The following is a 24211-nucleotide window of genomic DNA, read 5'->3' on the forward strand; positions in this document are numbered from 1 at the left end:
ACATCAGGTTTCTAACCCTCTTGGTAGGAAGTTCACTTTGCCATAGTCCACTGTCTGTGCCAGTAAGTAAGCATTCCACACTACATTTCCTGGGAGATACGCATGTAGGCCACAGCAAAACAGAGAGGGATCAGTAGAGTGCCTGCCGGAAGACCTGACTGTGACTTAAGGAACATATTCTCTATTTGTTTCCATAACTATTTCTTTCTCCTTTATATTCTTTCAGTGGCTACCTTATTCTTAGGATTTAACCTGATTGATAGTTCCTCAAATTTATGGTTGTCCAAAGTCATGGGAGGCTTTGTAGGATGGGAGGCCCTGACCATTCTACTTCTGGAACTGAACAATCGCCTAAAATTGAAAGGTATCATTTTCACCATACAATATTTTGTGTATACTATCTTTATGAACTGTGTAAAATGGTGCTACTCACTTTCAATATTTTATTTTTCAGAATCAAATGAATATGAATTCGGCGAAAGAAAGGTAATGTACTTGCGCTTGCAAAAGAAAGTTATCAGCATATGTCATTTTCACACCATGCCTATTTTTAAAATGGGTAATCACTTTTACAAAATAGATTTTGTGGGTTACAGCGTGCCACAACACTTGAAAATGGATAAAACATATAGAGCTCTGGTGATAATCCCAAAGCACCATATAGGAATTTCCACTCTGTGATAGTAACAGGACAGAGGAATACCAGCTAGAGAGGATGGGAAGTTGAGTAAGGGAGAAGAGAGAACTTTGAGTGAAAAATCATCAGGGTTCTGTGGGTCACCAACGGAGTCTCTAATATTTACACAGACACTCCCTAAAACAGGAGAAAGGTATTATGAGAAAATGAGGTTTGAACCTTTATGAACATGAAACAGAAGTTACGTCTACAAATTTGACAGTGATTACGAGAGGAAGAAACTCTATGAACTACCTTTATTCTGAGGAGAAGACGAAAGTGCACAGTGGTAGGGATTAAGAGTAAGATCACAGCGCCCATATTAGGAGGAAACTGGATGCCTAATCCCCTACCTAAAATCACTGGGAAAAGAGAACCCCAGGATGAAAATTACAAAAAGTTCTAGAGTTGCGAACTAAATTGCACAAGCACCATAGCCTCATAACTGGGCGAGGCATTCGTGTAGCGTTCTTGAACTGCACTTGTACATCTCTGGAAGTGCAAGCACACTTCTTTGACATGTTGTTAACCTGCCCTCATTGTTGACATCCTAGCTTCCATGTGCCAGCATTCCAGTTACACCAGAGTGCATATGCCAGACAATGGCAGCTGATGCTTCTCAGAATTTTTCCACCTGCTGTAATCGTCCAGATGTAAGAACCCTGACAGTGCCCCCTGCCCCTGATTGGCATCATCCTTAACATTGGTGGTTTTAGCTTGTGGAAGTACTCTTTATGAAATGTTTCCATCAACAGAGGGGCACGAACGAAAAAATATCTTCCTCTTCATTTTCTAGGGCCAATCAACCGCAATGGAAGGTGGAGGTACATTTTTCCTTGTGTCTGCTGGTGTAATTATTGAAATGTGTACTTCAGAATGTACCTTCCAAGTTGTAGGAAGCTCTACTGCTCCTTTGTCTAATAATCTGATAACAGAAAAGGATCCCAAAAAAATGAGGAATGTATTTAGCAGGTGCCCACATTAGATAAACATTAAGGAGAGAGCCAGATTAAGCACACAATTTTGTGCTCCGGTAGAGGTTTCCTATTTCTAGCCAAAAACATTTTATAGGTTAGCTTATCCTTAATCAGAATTAGTGGAGCTTTGCTGTGCACCTTTTCTAACTCCTGCAAGTGATTACTTGCTAAAGGATTATTTTTATCCTGAAAGGTCAATAGCGACATCTTGGTGGAATGCTATACATGCAAAATAAAAATCAATGCAGAGAGTTGCAATGCGTGATTTCAGAGATAGGGCCCATTTTACCTAAACTCGTGGACAATTCACCAAAAAATAAGCAGTGTTCAACCGTCTGATTGATACACGTAGTCTATCCTTGCTTCGTGGATGTGCAGATGATGATTCCAAATTGACTCAACATGGTATTCTAAAAATGAGAATTAAACTGCGAGCCTTTGTTTCTTGTTATAATATTCAGTAAACCATGAAATCTTACCACTTGCTTAAAAAAATGATAGTGAGTGCTATAACAACTTAATATTGTCAGATATACTATAATGTTCATTGTGATTTGGGAGCTTGGTTGTTTTGGAGCTGACAGAGGCCATATCAATCTTGCAGGAGGCCTACAATCTACTTCTACTTGAGCACAGATCACATATTGTTCCTAAATTATGCTATCCGTTGATATAGCTGTGGCTCCCAGATATTTTGGGACTATAACTCTGTGGTCTTAAGCACCCCAGGATGACCTGCCAATGAAGTTTGAGGACCCCACGTGGCTAATTTCCTGTTGGAAATCGAGATCTGGAAAATAATATGTATGATAATATAAAATATAATTTTGCACTTTCTAATTTTAAGGATCTGTTTCTACCTGTTTTACCACATCCATCAATTGTCTCCTGAGTTTTACACAACTTTCTCAGCTTCTCCTTCTTCTATTGATTGTGTTGCTAGAATTGAAGGATGTTCCAATCACTCCATTTTCTCTGAGTCTTCTTCATGGGCGTCATTTGGAGGTGCTCAGGGGTTGCAGCTGTTAGATCCAGCTTTCTCCCTGCTACTTATGGCACTTATTTTGTGACCACTGGCCTCAGAGGAGGCAAAGGTTTTGGTGTTCTTGATATGAGAGGGTAGATGCCTTTCCATGTCAATGGCCTGGTCTGAAAGTGATATCGTAAAAGAAACAGGAAAAAAAGGTTCCACCTGGCATGGCATGTAGTACTACACTTCATAGATTTAATATATTCCAAATTTCCACACAGGTATTTTATGTTGAGGCCCTATTAAATAATGTCTCTATTGACTAAATGCTTCTTTCATTGTTAACAGTACCATATCATAGACCATAAAAGCCTTTTCCATGTGCGTTAATGTTCAAGATGGAGCTTTCCAGATTGAGAATCTTATTGAGATTTAGCTGTGGATGAGACACCAGTCTCCAACATGAAAGGAATTGTATACGATGGATGCAGTAATATTGGTGCAGGAATAAAAGCTGTTTTAGTTGTTAAAAAGCTTATATTGCTGTGATTCACAGTGAAACACTTTTTAGTCAATTTTGACAAGAGCTATGATGATACACCAAAACTTCTTAATTGCAAACCCCAATAATCATTTAATGTCCTTGACTGTTCTTGGAGTAGGTCAATTTTTTGCAACTTAATCCATATCTTCATTCATTCTTCTGTAGAACTAATTCTATCATCTGGAACACTAAGAAGGATTTTGTTCACACCTCAAAGGAGCACTTTTCTGGCATGACATACAAATAATTTTACCTCAACCTTTGTGGAACCCCTGCCACATGTTTTTGATGTTCCTGTAATGTGATGGGAAAATACTATGATATCATCCAGGTAATGATGATAAGAGTCCAAAATTTCTCTGACGATATCAATAATTAAATGGTGAAATGCAGCAGCGGCATTACACAAACAAAACAGCATTAATAAGTTCCCAAAGTAGCCATAATGGGTATTTAAAGTAAACCTGTTTCCCACCTATTTCCTGATCCTCCCTAAATTGTAAGCTACTCTCAAATCAAGTTTTGAAAAGATATTGGCCGACTTGACTTGGTTTAGTAGAATTGAAATCAGGAATAGTGGAACCTGGTTAGTGATTGTGATGATGTTCAATCCCCTATACTTCAACCTCAGTTGCAGCTTTGCATCTGTCTTGGGCACAAAAGCAAACTGGTGCACTGCTGGGAATGTGGAATAGAAAATAAACACTTCCTCAAGTTTTCATCCAAGTATTCTTTCAAGACTGTTTCTTCTTTCACAGTTAAGGGGTACATCCTCCTTTATTGGATTGGAGGAATTGGTATTAGCTCAATCTGGTAATCTTAAGGGTGATTTGGATGAAGGAGCAAGTTTAGTGGGTTCAGCTATTAGGTTAGGTGTGAAAAAGAAAGAGAGGTAGATTGGGGTGAACATTGCTCAATACAATACTCTGAGGTGAATTGAACTAGCCTCTTAGCCCACTCAATTTGTGAATTATGGATCTTTAGCCAAGGAATTCCGTAAAGAATAAAAATGAATGATCATTAAATCAAAAACTACTGAACTACCGATACTACATGGTATCAACTCAAATGTGTCAAAGAGAATGCAAAATGCAATATACAAGCCCAAGCTTTATTTATTACCTAATAGGAATAACCCCATGGGATTAACAATGCTACACAATGGATTACGTACGCAGGAAAAACTGCTCTTGTCACTTCAACAGGCACCAGTAAACTTGAGTAGGGTCATAGCAGAATGTAGGGAAAGGAAAAAGAAACTGCAGAACAAAAGGAAGATATGTAATCAGTAAATACGTGTGAAAACGAGGTTTAGAGAGAAAACTGAGCACATGGCATAAACAAGTCTGTAGCTGTTAATAATGGAGCAACTGGAGTTGTATTTGGGACCAATGATGTGGGGGGTCTACTGCACCTAAATGATGTGTGTATTCTGTTACCAAAATATCAGCAGGGGTATTTTCCTTGCTGTTATTAGGCTCCATGGCATACTTGCTGCAATACTGAGAGTAGCAAGTAAAAGATAAACATGATTGCTTCCACTAGCCCCCTTCAAACCATGGACTGTGTATGACTGCACTTCCTGCCCCCAAAGACAGATAATACCAATGAATTGAGCCCAACTACTGAAATTAGTTTGAAAATAAAACTGAGGAATAAACTGTTTTGAATGTATGAGTGAAAGGCAACAGCAAAAAGTAACAAACCTTCTCATGTTAGAGTTTTAAATACGGGTCAGATATCTTATTGTGAGAAATTGGGTTGCTGGTTGACTGGGGTCTGAGCCCTGCTCAAGCAATAACCACAATTCTAGTCAGGGCAAGGCATGAGCAAATCCCTAATTAACCTGTGCTCATACCTTAGTAGCTTGGCACAGAGCAAAGGAATCATTTGCCAGGTTGGCAGCTCATTACAGCATCTAGCGCCGCGTGGTCAGCGCGCTTTGTTTTTAACTCACAGTTTTGTATTTTTGTTCGTTTTTTGTTTATTTCCCCTGCTTTTAACTGGAAGTGTTCTCTTAGGTGTCCCCTTACCTGCACATTAATCTGTGATACACTGCTGCTCGAGCGGGCCCAGTTCCGGGTTGGTTGGGGTTCGGCCGAGTCTGCCATTCGGGCGCCATTTTGGGAAGGGCATTGACGCTCTTTCAGCGCCATATTGAGTGTCCTGGTGGGGCGGTTTGCACCTCACCTGGAGGCACTGCTTAAGGCGGTTCTCTGAGTGATTTCGCCTTGAAAGGAATCATTTGCCAGGTTGGCAGCTCATTACAGCATCTAGCGCCGCGTGGTCAGCGCGCTTTGTTTTTAACTCCCCGTTTTGTATTTTTGTTCGTTTTTTGTTTATTTCCACTGCTTTTAACGGGAAGTGTTCTCTTAGGTGTCCCCTTACCTGCACATTAATCTGTGATACACCGCTGCTCGAGCGGGCCCGGTTCCGGGTTGGTTGGGGTTCGGCCGAGTCTGCCATTCAGGCGCCATTTTGGGAAGGGCATTGACGCTCTTTCAGCGCCATATTGAGTGTCCTGGTGGGGCGGTTTGCACCTCACCTGGAGGCACTACTTAAGGCGGTTCTCTGAGTGATTTCGCCTTGAAAGGAATCATTTGCGAGGTTGGCAGCTCATTACAGCATCTAGCGCCGCGTGGTCAGCGCGCTTTGTTTTTAACTCCCCGTTTTGTATTTTTGTTCGTTTTTTGTTTATTTCCCCTGCTTTTAACTGGAAGTGTTCTCTTAGGTGTCCCCTTACCTGCACATTAATCTGTGATACACCGCTGCTCGAGCGGGCCCGGTTCCGGGTTGGTTGGGGTTCGGCCGAGTCTGCCATTCGGGCGCCATTTTGGGAAGGGCATTGACGCTCTTTCAGCGCCATATTGAGTGTCCTGGTGGGGCGGTTTGCACCTCACCTGGAGGCACTACTTAAGGCGGTTCTCTGAGTGATTTTGCCTGGAAAGGAATCATTTGCCAGGTTGGCAGCTCATTACAGCATCTAGCGCCGCGTGGTCAGCGCGCGCGCTTTGTTTTTAACTCCCCGTTTTGTATTTTTGTTCGTTTTTTGTTTATTTCCCCTGCTTTTAACTGGAAGTGTTCTCTTAGGTGTCCCCTTACCTGCACATTAATCTGTGATACACCGCTGCTCGAGCGGGCCCGGTTCCGGGTTGGTTGGGGTTTGGCCGAGTCTGCCATTCGGGCGCCATTTTGGGAAGGGCATTGACGCTCTTTCAGCGCCATATTGAGTGTCCTGGTGGGGCGGTTTGCACCTCACCTGGAGGCACTACTTAAACCAGTCCTCTAAGCGCAGCAGGATCGCGCAGCGGGTCGGCCTTCGCTTTGCCTGAGTCTTGCCAGAGTCCTGCCCGTCTGCGCTCGTCAGCGTCTCGGAGGCAGATGGGTCGGTGGTCTTAGGGCTCTCCGCAGTGGGTAGAAGGATGGTTTATTACTCGTCGCAGGAACTTCGCTCCCTGCAAAATATTTCCTGTACTTGTCGTTCAGTCTTTCCTGGACGCTACAGGGGTAAGAGGCTCTGCCCGGGATGTGGTTGGACACCCGGCTATGCGCCGTCACAGAGGGAAGAGGATGAATTTAAACATCTCTGCCTACTTCTCAATACTAGATCTGTGTGCAGACACGCCTTGGAGATCTATGACCTCCTTGCGACAGAACAACCACTATGCCTGATGCTAACGGAAACATGGTTGGGTGATTCATCCAATCCGGATATCTTGACGGCTATTCCATCTCAGTATAACATCTTCCGCCAAGACAGACTGAAGGGGAGGGGAGGCTGGGTGGCTCTTGTTGTAAACAAGCGGGCTACCTGCTCTATCATTCCGATAGAAACTATTACAGGTTCTGAGTCCCTGGCATTCTCCATTACTCTGGCCCCCCATCAAGCTTTTAGCGGGCTGTTGGTCTACAGACCCCCTGGTCCGGCGGGATCTTTTTTTGATGAACTCCAAGCTGCCGTGGCAGGGCTAGCCTTGAGGGTGGAGCATTGTGTGTTGGCGGGAGACTTCAATTTCCATATGGATGAGGGCGAGGATCCAGATGTGATTAAGCTATCTGATAACACGGCTCCCCTTGGCCTGGTGCCTTTTTTATCTGGCCCCACACATGACAAGGGTCACACTCTGGATCAGGTCTTCTCCACGGCGCCACTGGAGGATATAGAGCTTGTCTCGGTGCTCTGGTCCGACCACAAGCTGGTCAGGTTTTGTATCCGGGGTAGGGAGAAATTGTCTAGCACTGTGTCCAGACCACAGGGGTCTGCCTCTAGGGCACTTCATTGTGTGACTCCTGAGACCTTAGCTCAGGCTTTTCTCGAACATCCGTGTCCCCTCACAGGTGACTTAGAGCGGGATGTGGACTCCTTGCAGCTGTGGCAGACTGATAGGCTGAATGATTTAGCCCCGGTGCGGGCGTCTCGGGCTACTCCTAAGCGGGTCTCTGCTCCGTGGTTTACGGAAGCGCTATTTACCGCCCGCCGCCAGTGCAAGGTGGCCGAGAGGGTTTGGCGCTCCCAGTATGACCCGATGGCTAGACTTGCTTATAGGACTGCTATTAAAGCATATCACCGCGATATCCTTCGCGAGAAAAAGGACTACTTGGCGAGGAGGATTGAGGCAGCTTCTAATTCTTGCAGGGAGATCTTTACTGTGGTGAGGGAGTTTATAACCCCTAGATCTAATCTCTCTCAAACCGCTCTCTCTGAGTCATGGGCCTGTGACCTTGCTCATTTTTTTACCAACAAGATCAAATTGATCCAGGACTCCTTTTCTGGGAGGTCAGTGGAAGTTTTTCCCAGCAGTGAGGTTAGGTTAGATCCTCCGCCCACTCCTGTTTTTGCCTTGTCTGCTTTTCCCCCCATCTCTCTTTCTACATCATTGGCATTTCTAGTCAACCTCAAATCAGGGTCACCGCTAGACCCCTGCCCGGCCAAATTTTTGGGGAGGATGGCGGATGTGATTAACCCATTGATTAATCCACTTTTGAACCGCTCTTTAAGGGAGGGGATGGTCCCGCAGGCCTGGAAGCGGGCAATGGTGATCCCCCTCCTCAAAAAGCCGGGTTTAGACCCTGAGGCGCTGGTCAATTATAGGCCTATATCGCTTCTTCCAGTGCTGGCAAAAATTACGGAAAAGCACGTTCACAGCGTGCTCTCCGTTTTTCTGGAGACTAATGATCTGCTGCACCCTTCTCAATCTGGCTTCCGGCCCAATTTGAGTACCGAGACGATGCTTTTAGAAGTGTCTGAGGCCATTAGGGAGGTTGTAGATTCTGGAGGCAAAGCCATGCTTGTCATGCTTGATCTGTCGGCGGCTTTTGACAGCGTCCCCCACGAGGGGCTCCTCGCCAGACTCTATAACATCGGTCTGAGGGGGATGGTGTTCAGCTGGTTTACATCTTTTCTAGCTGGCCGTCTACAAATGGTCTGGGTCCCCCCGGGCTCTGCTGAGATGCCGCCACTGGGAGTCGGAGTTCCGCAGGGTTCTGTGTTGAGCCCGACCCTTTTTAACATCTTTATGACCCCCTTGGCGGCACTGGCGGAGTCTTATGGGGCCCAGATCGTTTCTTACGCCGATGACACCCAGCTTCTCTTCACATGTAGAAAAGGTGAGGACTTCGATGGAGAGAGCATTCGGGACTGTCTCGGGGCAGTGTTCAGCTGGTTCCAGCAGAGCAGCCTTAAATGTAACTCTGACAAGTCGGAGGTGCTGTTTTTTGGTTGTGCCGCGGACCCTGATTGGCAGGCATGGTGGCCAACTGATATGTTTCCTCCTGCTCAGGCATCCCAGGTGGTAAAAAACCTGGGAGTTAAGATCGATAACAATCTGGCGATGAGATCTCAGATTCTCGGCCTCACGGGCACATGTTTCGGCATCCTCAGGATGCTCCGGAAGTTTCTTCCTCTGCTCACTGAAGAGCACAGGAAGATAACGGTGCAAGTTTTCATTGGCTCCAGATTGGATTATGCCAACGTGCTTTATCTGGGTCTCCCGGATTATTTAGTGCAGCGATTACAGGTCGTGCAGAATTCCGCGGCGCGTGCCATTTTTGGCCTTCGCAGGCGAGCCAGAGTGTCCGGTCTTTTACAGTCACTCCATTGGCTGCCTATCCGGAAGCGGATAATTTTCAAGGCACTGACCCTGGCCCATAAAGCGCTTTTCGGTCTGGGAGCTAAATATCTCCAACGCAGGCTTGTTTTTTATCGTCCTACCAGAGCATTGCGCTCTAATTCTTTGCCTCTTGCGGTGGTTCCCCGAGTTAGGAAGGCCCGGATTGGGGGGGCGCTCTTTTAGTTTGAGGGCGCCCCAGCTTTGGAACACTCTGCCATTGGCCTTACGCTGCACCCCTAATCTGCTGTCTTTTAGGAAAGCCCTAAAAACTTGGCTTTTTACCCTTTAGTTGTGCTGTCCTGTTGTCTTTGAATATCTTTGTTTGTTATGTTTTTATGAGCTGCCACTATAAAGCGCCGGGACACTCCGTTGGAGTAGCCGTGCGCTATAGAAAATAAACATAACATAACATAACATAACAATGAGGACTGGCTTAGAGGTAATGTGCATAGTGTTAGTGCAACAGGTCAAACACAAAAACAGTGAAATTACCACACAAAAAACTCCCACAACAGGTTAGTAAAATAATTTAATGAATAAAACAAGACCAAAACCACAAAAATCCAATGAACACTAATGAAGTCTTAAAGAATAAAGTGAAAAATAGCATCTAAATAGCATCTAAATGAGAAAGTGCCAACTGTGGCTATCTGGTCACGCTGGACTGGGTCAAAGTCAAACATTCACCACGATAGCACGCAAGTCAAATATAGTCCCTGATTGGTCTCGCTGAAGTTTTACCTTCTCGAGGTTTGTACCAAGAGCCTGTTCACATAAAACATGTACTGGTTATCTCTACCCATTTGGAAATTGCACTTATAAAATGTAATATGACTACACAAGGACACATAAAACTTAAAAGTAAATGTCCTACTTTTTAAATACATTGTACCATGCCCTCCAGGCTGTGCAGGGCTACCCTGGGTGTGACCTATATGTATTTAAAGGGAAGGTTAGGTCCTGGCAAAAGTTTTACTTTGCGACATCGAAATGGCAGTTTAAACTACACACACAGACTCTGCAGTGGTAGGCCTGAGACATTCTTAAAGTCCCGCATTGGTGGATGCCAGAAGCTGTGCTGCAGGCCCACTAGCTGCATTAAATTGATAGGACCTCGGCACATGTAGTGCCACTTTACTAGGGATTTACAAGTAAATTAAATATGCCAATGGGGTGTAGGCCAATGTTATCATGCTTTAAGCAAAGAGCATAAGCACATTTGCCCTGGTTAGCAGTAGTAAAGCGTGCAGAGCCCTAAAAGCCAACAAAAACAGGTTCAGAAAGCAGGAGGGGTGGAAAGGAGTTTGGGGATGACCCTGCAAAAAGGGCCAGGTCCAGCACTTATCTACTGCTGAGCCAGTGAGTGGTTTGAAGGTCAAATATACTATTAGTAAGGAGAAAATACCTTCCCAGCCATGCAACAGCAATTTCTTCCACAAGAGAGCCCAACATTACAAAGTTTGAATTCTGTAAACAAAGAAGTTGAAATATTTACCCATAAAATGCAGCATCAATGCACCCAGAACCGTCCAAAACTCTGTTTACCACAGGAACCTCCACTATTACATAGTTAGTACCCACCCGTCTGTAACAGTCCATCCTGCCAGATGGAGCCCTGTGTCTTACTAGTGTCACTCCATTTGAAATTAAGAGTTCTTGGCATGCCTATCAAGGATAGAGGAGACTAGGCAAAATAACAAACATCTGGTAGAAATGCTTTGGTGTACAAATCTCAGTAACGTTGTTTTTGTTTGTTGATGTACACCCTAATTAGTACAGCAAAGAGTTGTACCAAACTGTGAACTGTGCTTTGTCTCCTTATAGCAGATTTTGCCCCTTAAGTTGCAGTATGTGAGTAACACACTTGTTTATGTAAATTTAGGTGTATTGCTTTTAGTTTTTTCTTGACTTTAATCATTTTCATATGTTGCACTTAAGAAGTACATCTAACATACCATGGTATTCTATAATAAGCACTACGCCACAAAAAGGCAACTGGCCTTTTCCATCTATATCCTCAGGATGTAGAACAATATCTCCATATTCATCAGGACTGGCCCATGCTGCTTCAATGTTTGAAAGAGTTGAAAATACAACTCTTCAAAATGTACAACTTCACAATGTCTTCTACTTTTCCTATCACTCATTGACTTTATGGTACACTTTGCCCATTTTGACTGCTCGTCTGCCTTTTGGCTTGCTTCGTGTTATAGAAATGGAACTTACATACATGCGTACATACAAAATGTCAATACACAGTTTTAAGTCATGTCTGGTTAGTAACTCAACTATGACATCAAACATTAGATTACAAAAAGCACAACAAACCACTTCCTAAGTGAAATTAGTGATGAGGTGGTAGATAATATTAAGAATTTTATTGTCACTACTTGTAAAACTGTGTTCATTGTAGTGTACAGTAGAACACATATGACAGCCTATGAGTGGGAGGATGTTTCTTGATATGATACATCATGTATTCAGCAATTTATTTATTGTCATAATGTCAACAGTGAATGCATTTTAAGGGTATTGTGATGTCACTAGTAATTATGGGTGATGCCAGCAATCATGTGTTTTTTAAAAAAATACAAGTGCGATGTAATGTTATAGCTTTTAAGATTCATTTGCAGCAGAGTTAATGTATGTTAACTGTGATATTTTTAGGGCCCAATTCACAAAGGTATACTCACATTTTTGTGTAAGTTTAAGTCTTTTTAGTATTCACAATCTACAAGTTGATAGTTAGCTTATTCCAGCAGAGACTCTGTACTCAGGACGGAGTGCTGAGTTCTCCACCCCTACTGTGGAGTCTCCGTTGTCATAAACTTACTATTAAGTCGTAGCTTGTGAATATCAAACAAAACGTACACTTACAAAAAAGTGTGAGTTTATCTTTGTGAATCAGGCCCTAGGTGTTTTGCATTGTGACCTTGAAAACACTTTAACTATGCTCCTTTGCAATTGATGTATGTTGTTATGTATGCACTTTGTTGATGTCAATAGCACTAGCTCAATTTATCTTAGTTTGGATCTGTGACTATCAGTCTCAGTGTGTGTGTGTGTGTTTGTGTGAGTGCCTTGTATTATCTCTGTGGGCCAGTGTGCTCTTGACATATGTCTCTGAGCATCTTTCAATGTCTTAATGTACCATTCTAAGTACATTTGTGTTCCATGAGTTAAGTAGTTAGGCACAGTAGTGGTCGAATTGACAGAGTACTAAATGTGTGATCATAGTGTGAGTGTGGGTGGGAAAATTAGGAGGGATGGTTGTCAGTAACTAGTACAATTAGAGAGGTGAAACAATAATGTGTGTTGTCAATGTTGGTACTTAGTATCCCTACCACCAGTGCCCACTGCACTTGGTGCTCATCCAGGAACAGGAAGATTTCCACAAAAAGCATGATACTAGGCCTTACATGCACCTAGGTCCCTTGATAATGACCCATTGATGCACCTCATCAGGAGGACATGGTCTTTTTGTTGTTCCCTGTCCCCAGTCTCTCTGGTTCTAGAGCACAATAGACAAGTATGAAGAACAAATCCCATTTGCATTGGTGCCTGTGACCAAATCATTTTCTCAGGCTTCCTGACACTAGTCACAAAAGACATAAACTTTAGGCATGCACAGCGAGAAGTGGGTATATGGAGTGGATTTTTACAGAGTTGTGAACCCATTACCTCAGCACCAAAGCTGCATGGGAAAGATCTTTTGCTTGGCATTTGGCTCCAAGTGTAAAGTAGGGCCTTTGTTCATGTCTCAGTGCTCTGGAGAGCTTGCAGGGCAAAACAGAAAGTCATATCCTGGGGGTTGGACATGCTTTAGCCTGCTCCATCTGTCTCCAGAGCCACAGGGCACCAGGCACTGGCTTTGGTCATGCTTAGCAGCTCTGATGAATATTTTAGCAGTGCTGTTACCCCAGTCTCATTTTCATGAGAGACCTTGAGCATATCCTGCAACTATGCCCAGAATCTATGGATACAGCCATGTCCTGAACCCAAATCATACACAACCCACTCTTGCAGTGAACTGCCTTTTGCTATGTACAGCAGGGTTGGCAGCACCGCTTAGCCTGTGGCCAGTCACTATTCCTAAATTCCCAAGTTACCATCTCAGTCTGTGTATGCTCTTCAGTCTGGCATTACAACAACCTCCCACACATCCAACTCTAGCTTCACACAGTCTTCAACATGCAGAGTTAGTATTGGCCAAAGCCATACACTCAACCTTATAACCACCTTTACTGCGGACCAAAAATGCATGCTTTTGCCCATTTAAGTTTTCATCAGCAACTTGAGTTTCCCAGATCCTTGAAACCTAAGGGGATGTACCAGCCCTTTTATGTAAGAATGTAACACAATGCTCCTTCTTACATCAAATTTGTTTCATTTTCAAAAGTATTTTCCTTGGAGGTGAAGCGTTGTTTTCTGAGCTTACCTGCTTGCCATTGGTCCTCCGATAGACCTTTTAAACCCGACTGAGAGGTGATGGGAGTTAATCTTTGCGTTCAATCAAATTGCAATTAACAGTACAACATATTTGGAAACACAAGGAATCGGTAGCCTAGTTCAAAAAATGTATTACAAATTAATAATCAAGGTAAAATACACTACTCCTAAAACCATGCTGTAAAGGTACAGAAAAAAAACTGGAAGTCCAAGCCTCCTGAAGAAAATCAGGTGGACTAGTATTAAATACACAAGCAGTTCTGTGATTGCAATACAGAAAAGCAACATCAATATGTGGTGCTCTTTAAATACTCTAAAACTCTCTTGCCTGTACATTAATAATCTAGCATTTCAAAGTCCAGAGGATGGTTAGGAAACAAAGTACTCATAAATCAGGGAATTTCCATGAAGGAAGTCAGGACAGAACAAAAGGAAATCAAGCAAGCAAGAAAGTGTTAGCATCTCAGAAGCTGGGTCAAGAGTCTTCGATGGGTCAGGAATAAGTATTAGTCTAAGCGATACTTAGGAAAGAATCAAAAGGAAGCATTGAAGTCCAAAGCTCTCAAACGCCATTCAGGTGATGGGGAATCAAGGAAAGGTGTCTGCAAGGAATCGACCAGAAAGGTCTGCATAGAGTCTGCAGAAGGGGTCAGCAAGGCAGTCCGGCAGACTTCAGGAAGGAATCTCCAATGGGATTCTGCATAAAATCAGGAAATAAGTTATCTACCTCCCTGGTGGTGTGAACACTGTATTTTAACATACAAAGTCCATAGGTAAACCCCCATTGATCACACCATCAGGGGGCCATTATCCTCATCAAGTTCCCTGGTTGCAGTCTGATTGTCCCACATGGGAACAGCATCTCTTTCTCAGACACTGTGAATTGAAACATTTGCTCAATAGTCTTTTCAGTTGACGCTCTCTTTCTCCATCTACCTTTGCCAAGGTCTTCTTCTCGGGCTCTTTTCCCTATTTCTAGTCCAGTAATGTTTTTATCCTAAACTAATAATGAATGTGAATACCTGCAAGAAATCTCTTGCTAGCAGAAACTGGAAACCATTATTGTATGAAATGCAACATGGTGAAATACAGACCTAAACTATTAAGACAAGTTAAACATAAATCCAATGGTGCCATTCACTATGTGTGTGCACATTTGAGCATAAATGGATACAAGTTTCTAGTACATGTAATTGAAATCATACTGTGTGTGGCATACAGTAAATCTTTACAATAAACCAAGTGTAAGTATGACTATGAAATGCATTTAAATGCATATACATATAACATCAGTGCACACATTACATAAACTTTCTTGTTTCTAGTAAGATCACATTATATATATAATCAGATGGTTTTAATCACAGTTTAAAGTCATTATGTGTTAATCATACGTTATAGCACTCATTTACAAAAGTCGGGTTACTTCTTCAGAATTAGTACAATATGTAATAAATGATGAGGTTTTATATTCATAACATTTTCTTCAAACATCTTAATTAGCATGGTTAAGCACACTTGTAGATTCTCTAATTCTACAATAAAGACATCTTTAATAGTATTGTTGAGTGAAATATTTTCAGAAATCATTGAATCTAATATAAAACATGTGCTAGGTGCATGTTCATGTCACATATCTGTTCACATTTTCTTCCGTAATTTGTGACATGTAAAGAGTGGTCAACTTGGCGCTACACCAGAGGTTTCAAGAATCCAGAACCATGAATGATCTGCAAATGAATAGTCCAGATTCCAGGAACATTACCCTTTCAAAGCCTAACCAATACCTGTTTGTAATACTTAGCTCTCAGAACCTGGTGACCATATTTACTTCATACCCAACAAAGACACTGCTCTGAGTTAATTTCTAGTGTTATGCCAAGTTTGATATGATTATGTTCAGCGATTTTTAATACAATGCAGAGCAAAGTTTCCTAAGAGAAATAGAAAGAAAAACTATTTTTGACCACCTTTCAGTCCGATTGCCCAGATGCATCTCCATGAACTAAACATGGAATAAATGTAGACACTTAGGGCCCGATGTAGGTGGCCCAAATACCGGTCGGTAAGGGTGAAATTCGGTAAATGTCCCCGTTACTGACCGGTATTTAGGCATTTCTGATGTAGGGAAGGATTCGGCATTAAGGAATCGGTAAATGGGTAGGAATATTAACGATTCTGTAGTTTTTTACAGAATTATTCCCTACATATGAAATACCGATTCCTAAATACCGAATCGGTAAGATTCGGTATTTGGGAATCGGTATTTCCAAGTTACCTACATATGGCCCTTAGTGCCTAATTACAAGTCTGACGGACCTCGGACTGCCAGACTCATGGTGGGGTGGTGATGACGGTCTTACGGCCGCCACATTACAACCCTAGTGGTCCTGCTACCCTCAGACTGCCAACTCCGCCAGGGAACTGCTATTCCCTGGCGATGGTGCGATGGTCTAGAGGCATCCATATGCTTGGCGGAACTGCCGTAGTCCCGCCAAGAATATTACGAGTTTCCTCTCTGCCAGGGTTTTCATGGCAGTTCGTTCACCATGAAAACCCTGGCAGAGAGGAAATCTTTTGCCTTATGCCCTGTGGATGCACATAGGGGGGCATAACCTGCGCCCCAAGGTGCATGCACAGAAGTTCCAGCACGGCATGGATTTTTCAGTTAATGCCATGCTGGAAATGTTTTAGACATTTCCATTGCAGTGCCACTGTCAGAAAGCCAAAGAAATCGCCCAAAAATGACAACAAAAGTAATTATATAGCGGGCGGTTTTCACTCGCAATTGGCCCCTAAGCCATTTGATTGAAAAGTTATGCGTGAATATATCTTGCGAGGTAGGCTATGCTATAGAAGATACCAGAGTTGTGATGGGCAATCAGACATATGAAAAAGTATATGCACTCTAAGAATATGTTGTTCTTTCTTCTACAGGTAAAAAATGAGGGACTTTTTGTTGTCACCTACATAATTGTGAACCTGGCCTTCTTAATTGCTCTTCTCGTGGGAATCGGACAGTCGTGAAAATTAACTTCTGCTGAGAATAACGAAGTATATGACTGAGAGAAAATGCTTTCCTTTAACACATTTCTTGACATTTCAAAAAGGCTTTGTCATTTTCCTACTTATTATTTTTAGTAGTGAACTAATCGCACAAATGTATTACTGACATTAATTCAGAGAAATAATTACCAATCAAATTGTAGCTCACCCTTGTCTTTCAGTCAACTGCCTCACTCTGATTGTGATGATTCTCTAAAGAATCACTTAGTTTATTATCAGAATGTTGTGTGGCTATTAATGTTTGTCATTTACTCCAACAATATATAACATTTATATTGGATGTGCCATACTATCAGCTTTTCCCCGCCACTCTTAAAAAATGAATACTATCTGTTGGTTTTTCTACTTATTTATTTTTAGTATACTGAATAGTAAATGTTCAAGAAGTAATATTTCCATAATAGATAAACGGGGTCATTTTAATGTTGGCTGATGCTGGGAATCAACCAACTTGTGGTGGGTGTCATATTCACTAACCTCGCAGTGTCCCGCTTCATTTGGAAGCATGTCAGCTTTTATCAGTGACCATCGCATAAGGCAAGCCGTGCCTTTTTTAAGGTCAAGTGACTATCACTTTATTTCCTTCAACCCGGTCACCAAGGGTTGTTTTCCTGGGCAGGGAAAACACTCCCTGCATGTCAGGGACATAATATTTTTCTTGCTCAGAAACAAACTTCTACTTTGTGACTTTGCTACAATAAAAATAAAAAAACTGGAAGGAATACTGAGCGGGGACAAAAAACATGGCACCTGCTCAGAATTCTTTTCAACGTATACATTTGTCTTCTCAATGTATGCTCCTCCACTGAGATGCCAGAGGCCAGATTTGCAGACAAACCGGTGAACCGGCGGGCTGCCCACCAAATTTTAAATGAGCCCATAAACCCATAAAATGTGCAAGCTGTTCCAATGAAATCCTTTGGAGGATTCAACTGATGCAAAACGCATTCTCTCAAAGGAACTGCTTGTCAGAGGTACCTCATATTGAAAACTGCATAGTGTTGCTGTAGTGTGGGCCTAAATAACCCACGTTTAAAACTCACAATACATCCTTATCTGTATAGTGCAATGGAATGCAAGAAAAACATGCAGTCAAATCTCCCTTACATTGACCTTATCAAGACTGTGAAATCTGTATTCTGCATATTTAATGGTGATTGCATATATATATATATATAGTGTTGCTAGACTAGCGTTTGAAAAAAATAATTTATATATATATATATATATATATATATATATATATATATATATATATATATATATATAAATATAGATATAGATATAGATACAGATATACATATATATAAATTCATTGGCCCCTAATCTCGGGGATTACATGTGCTGGTCAGGATCTGACCCTAAAACTACAACTTTTTGCATGGATTTCTCATTGAGTTTAAAGTTACCGTAATCCAGTGCTAAGCACGAGTCATACGTATAGCTAAACATGTGTTAAGAGGAAGGAATTATAGATTATCTATGTTGTGCCTCAGCAGATAAAATGATTTTTGATACAGTGATCCATTTTACCTGTAGTTAAGTGCCCCCAACCTGGTGAATATTTTAGAATACATGCAGTGATAATAAATAACCACATTGCTGAACCACAGCATATGAGTGCTTAATCTTCTCAGTAAAAATCAGGAAATATTGTACATTCTGATTGCTTCCTAAAAAAACAACAAAAAAACAATGCATTAAGACTGGAAATATAAATACCATGATTAAAAAGTCCATCACTTGTCATAAATGTACTCTAATAACTTATTGGCTAACACAAAAAAGATGAAACTTGTTAAGCTACTGGCACTGACTGAAAGCAACTCTCAAGAAAATTATAGCTCCCTTTTTAATTTTTTTTAATAGAATCAAATAAAACAAATTGGGGACATCTGCAGTTTTATTGAACATCACACATATTGGACCACACCAGTTTTATACATGTTTATTTTCCTTTTAATGTTCTGCTTACCATGATGCCTTTATTTAGATTTGATGTAATATGTAAAGAAAACTGAAAAAAATTGGACTTTAAAGTTCTGTTCAATATCTTAATGATGAAAGCAAGTGTGTAATGTTTTTTTAAAGTTCTTCCGTACATGCTTAGGCAGTGTCATATAATCACAAGCTGATGACTGAAAATCATTTTGCTACATATGACCTTTGAAGGCATTCTTCAATAAACTAGTATTCCAAAATGTTGCCATGTTATCTTTTTCTAATGTATCTAGCCTGCATATCAACAGGTTTAATACCTTGATTTTTTTGCAGATCGTTTTCATGCACAAATGTAATAGGTTGCTCATGTATTATAGTTTTTCAGCACACTGTAGGTTGACCAAATTCCATTCTAATGGTTACCTAAGCAGTTGTCTTCTATGTAGAAATGTGGGTATTATTTACAAAACACTGGTTTCAAAATACTGGTAGAGTGCCGCAACCAGTAGTTATACAAACAGTGTGGAATTTTGCAAACCAACCTATGAATAATAGGTTGGTTTGCAAAATTCCCATTCGGCATGGAGTGCAATCCGACCTACCTAATGAATGTTAATAAGGGAGGCCACATATTGAGACTTTCTCCAATTGCATGCCAGCAAAAGGATTGTGGCCTACTAGAGTTAGCACACCATAATGTCTAATATCGCATTTGAATAAAGTGAAACAAAATCAATGCAGCCCGTTTTCCTTAAAGGAAATGGAGCTGTGTGTAAAAAGAAGTTTACTTAAAAAAAATCTTTTAGAAGTGGCAGTGTCTACTCCCCTTCAACAAAGCCTTTTTATTCACAAAGGAGACCCCAGCCCAGGATTCTTTACATTTTCAATGTTTTGCGGCTGGATTATAGTTAAAAAACATAAATATACCTCATGACAATTCACAATTTTTCCAAATTGAAAACCCTTTAATTATTTGCAATCCCAATTTTAGAAGTTTTTAAAGTTTACCATTAACTAAAATGGGATTAGTACATCCTAGAAACCTATTTAGTAATCACAACCTCATCCCAGCGTTTGCTGCCACAAAGTAGGTGGATACATCAGGCCCTGTGTATTGCAGGTTGTTGCAGCAAATATTGTATGATTGGTGTGGACTAACATCTTACCATGCAAGCTGACAACATGATACTTCAGTGTAATATTGCATAATATTGCTACTCACTACTGGATTTGTCCATGCTGCATGCTTGTGAACTGACCAATATAACTTAGACAAAAAGATGAATACCTAAATAATGGTAGAACATAACCATTCCTTTAAACCATGTGAAATGTAATTATTTTCATCTGTGAAAATCAGAAAACTAATTGAGTTACAATGTAGACAAGGAACAATGTTGACTACTTAATCTCAAGATTGGTCAAGAATTGCTACACGCAAGTAGTCTAGCCTCAGTGTCCAAAGGTCAATAAGCATCATGATCTTGCTTGTTAAGATCCCTGAATTATCCACTTTGCCCAAATCAAACTTTCAGGATACATATTCTAGATCAGGACAGCATGACAACTTTACCCTTAGCAAATTACAGTACATTAATTCAAAGAATGAAGTGTAATCTTTTTAACAGAGACAAATATACCACTTATTCCTTCCTAGCTTTGGCCACACTTGTACTGGCGAAGAAACTCCAAATCCAAACCAGTCTGGTAAAATGGTATTACAATGATGGGCTCAATACGATGTCGGTTGGAGTTGCCTCTAACAGCCATCACTGTGGACTCAGAACTGACCGAACTCCAGTCAGTGGTCCTGACATCCCAAATTACAATGCGAACACACATGGCAGGGTCACAAGCTCCCATTCCCCATTGGGAGCTTTTGCAGTGGTCAGAAACAGGCCGCAGCACGAGCTCCTATAGAGAACTGGGAATTTCCACTACTCCATGCACCGTGTGGCAGGGATTAACAGGGGGGTGCCATAGGTGCCCCCAGGCCCCCAACCGGAGGACAGTGAACCCAATGTCGCTTTCCAACAAGCTTTTCATGCCGGAAAGCCCAACATGAAAAGCCTGTCAGAAACCAACATCATAATCCCCATGTCAGAAACGCCGTCCATAGGAGATTATGTGTGGCCTCTGACTGGCCGACTGGCTCCTTGAGCCCGTTGGAAGCCAGGCGGTTTGACTTTAAACCTACAATGTCAGTTGGTGAGGCTCCGATGAGCGGTTGGAGGCTCACGGACTGCCATCGTAATCGGGCCCTATGTCTTCTGTCCATTCTCGCTCATTTTTTGCCAAATGGAATATAAGAAGCTTTGCCTCAGCACATCATATGATGATCACTTTAGCAGACAGAACAAGGTCACTTTTTATAAATAAGCTGATGGACCTAGGCATAGAGGGAAAACTGCCATTTTTACAGATACACAGGTTTTTTCCTAAAGTTGCCTTCACTTTCGCACAATGACTTTTGCCACACATATGCAAATGTGACAGTGTGGATCAGTTTCTAGGAAAGTATACTGACTTAAAGAACCAACCAAACAAGAATGCTATTATGATACATTGACTCATCATGTACAAGGTCTATACATACAATGTGCTACTGTGATTATTTGTTTCATGGCGACATAGCTATCTATAACACATAAACAATAGCGGCCTGATCAAGATCGTAGCCCAAGGAAAGGATGCCTTTTTTTTTTATAAATAAACATATTTTTCCTGGTTTTGGCAGAGTAACCGTTTTCATGTAATTTGGGGTGTCTCTACACACTGAAGCTTCGGCTCAGTAGCATGCTGATATCTTTACAAGGGGTGTCCAGATGGTGACCACGACATGGACCTACATTCTGTACCTTCAGGTAACAGGGGTTCGATCACCCAGTATGGGGATTCTTAGCAGAACACATACATACACCATAGATGCTTAGGTAGGTAACGTATCATAGGAGTATCCTAGATGTTCGTATCATTTTACATGCTTGCATATATACATTGTTTCAGCACAATGGTGGAATTTTTTCTTCTGTTCACTGCCTTTATACTCCTAATCATTTTCATTTGTGTCTTTCTAATAATCATTGCAGCACATATATTTTATACAAGAATCACACTGGTTCAATAAATATTGAAAATGCCCCACTATGTATTCTTTGTATACTTCTCTGAGAGAAAGAGAGCACAAGTGACTGAGCAAAAGGGTTCTACATCTGTTACCATGATTCCTGGGAGATCAGGGTTGTCTTGTTCAGTGGTTGCCAGATCTATTTGTTTATCAACAAAGGGAGAGACGGAGGAGGGCTTTTATTACAGGTCCAGCATACATGCCCAAGTACTGGAAGCAACAAAAAGGAGGTATGCAGTTCCTAACGAAGAACAACAGTGACTAATGAGGAGAAGCTGGCTGATGTACAGTAGCCCAGTAAGGAGGAAAGGGAATTCCTCTTTTCGGATGTAATGCCCTCACACACCCAGCCCGCTAGGTGTCATGCTTCATCATTGGGGTTGCTCCTCGTCGGGACGGCGGTGCAATTCCCGACGGGAATTGCACCGCCGTGGGGGCTCTTTGGTGGAGATCTTTTATCCTTGCCGTTTGGTGAGTGCGTGTGTAGGGCCCTAGGAGTTGAACGTGTAGTGTCTAGGTGTGTGATAGGTTAAAACAGGGGAAGGTGGTCAGGGCCACTACTTTAATAATCCTGCCTCCTACCCTGGTTAAAAAGGTGACGGCAACCAACCGCTATAATGTAATGGGTAGTTGCATTACTGAGGTTGACATGTTTCTTGCCTAATGGTCCCAAGGAGTGGGATCCAGCGGCAATTCTTCAGGACCATAAGGGAATGAAATCAAGGTGTTTGTGAACTACACTACTAACTGATTATCAGGTATAATAACCTAAGTTTTACCAGTTCTGCAACACCAAGAGCGGGAAACGTCTCCAGGTGCAGGAAACAATCTAAATGGGGTTCTCTATTTACCGCATCGGTCAGCTGGCAACAGAAGACCACGTTAAAGTAATGTGTTGTTACAGGGTCTCGCGCTCAGTAGGCGGAGGACCTACCCCGTGTTGCCGGTTCCGGGAGGTAACCAGATCTATTCTTTACCAGCCTAGGGTTAGGGGGGCTTATGGTGACACTGTGAGCTCTCTGGCCTATAGGACAACATATCCTGAGGGGGTGTAAGGAATAAGTGTAGTTAGCTGTTGACCCCAAACATGCAGTTCCTACCGTAGGGTGAAAACTACACAACATGGGGCTCAACATTGGTTGGGTTTATATTTTTATGGGTCACCTGAGTAGTTCAAGACTGCCTTATCAGAGACCCCTACTTACTTCCAACTGGAGACATCCATGGTGGTAGGTAATATCTTCCTCAGCTAAGTAGGTAAATCCTATGTGTCGGCTGTAGGTTGTTCAAGTTTGACCTCTTACAGGATCTATTTCCCACTGTACCTCTCTCTCTGTAATTCATTTAATTATGTCTGGAGCTGGGGCATTAAACATTGCAGAGAACTGCAGACATTTGGTTACTATCCAAATAGCTCAATGTGGTGTCACACTTAGGGGTGAAGATATTACCTTCGTGGTGAAGGCTCGCAAAGCGAATAGGACAGAGGTGTTCTATTCTTGAGTTATATTCACAGCAGCAGATAATATAACACAACTATTTCACACCTACACTGAGAATGAAATACCAGGAAATTATACTCCATATGAAGAGATAGAGATAACTCTAACCTACAAGAACATATAAATTGGTTTAAAGGCACCCTTACACACACAACAGAAAATGTTAGACTCTGTCCTCTCAGCAATGAGGGAGCAACATGGCCAGGCTTAGTCGGATGCAGACCTCATTGTAATGTTGATAATTTATCAGCAGCCCAGGTGCAGACATTATACGAAGATCTAGCAACAATATACAGATGCTTGACACAGTTTGTGATGCAAACACTGACACTTAACCCTGAGTGGGCTGCTCAGGCTGCATTACCACAATTAGCTACATCAAGTATTAGCCCACAAAGACTGAATGCAATAATGGGTAAGATTCCCACCAGATGGGAAGAAATCCCATTCTGGGTTGCAGAAAAAATGAGCCAGCTTGAAGCGGTGTTTTCCCATACGGGCCCGAGGGAAAAACCCCGAATATTAGCAATGTGCTTGTCAATGGGGATGGCTCTCCCTGTGGAAGAATGCACAACTTTTTGGTACAGTCTTTGCTGCAGTATATACCAGAACATATGGTACCCTTCCACTGGCTGTATTGCCTGAGGTGCTGAAACATGTCCAGAATGAGTATTGGGCAGCACCTGCCCTGGCCGTAGGGATTAAACTGATCAGCAATATTGCTGGAGTATCCGCCGTTATGTTGAGTAACATAAAGGGTAAAGCAGCTGTGTTAGCTTTATGCCAGCGGCTAAGGGATTTGGAACCTACACAGCAGGAGCACGAATTACCTAAAATGATTGAAGAAAC

At 42.0% G+C, this 24211-nt stretch overlaps 1 protein-coding gene across 1 annotated transcript in view; it reads left to right on the forward strand.

Moving 5' to 3' along the window:
- LOC144755902 (putative ferric-chelate reductase 1) overlaps nucleotides 1-17992 on the forward strand; it is a 328302-nt gene extending 310310 nt beyond the window's left edge. Inside the window, exons 14-16 of the mRNA XM_078645292.1 lie at nucleotides 227-364; nucleotides 455-486; nucleotides 16664-17992. Coding sequence (XP_078501418.1) covers nucleotides 227-364; nucleotides 455-486; nucleotides 16664-16753 — 260 coding nt within the window. The 3' untranslated portion in view covers nucleotides 16754-17992. The remainder of the gene's footprint in view (nucleotides 1-226; nucleotides 365-454; nucleotides 487-16663) is intronic.
- The last annotated feature ends 6219 nt before the right edge of the window (nucleotides 17993-24211 follow it).

This window comes from Lissotriton helveticus, chromosome 1_1 (assembly GCF_964261635.1).
Source record: "Lissotriton helveticus chromosome 1_1, aLisHel1.1, whole genome shotgun sequence".
Lineage (NCBI taxonomy): Eukaryota > Metazoa > Chordata > Amphibia > Caudata > Salamandridae > Lissotriton > Lissotriton helveticus.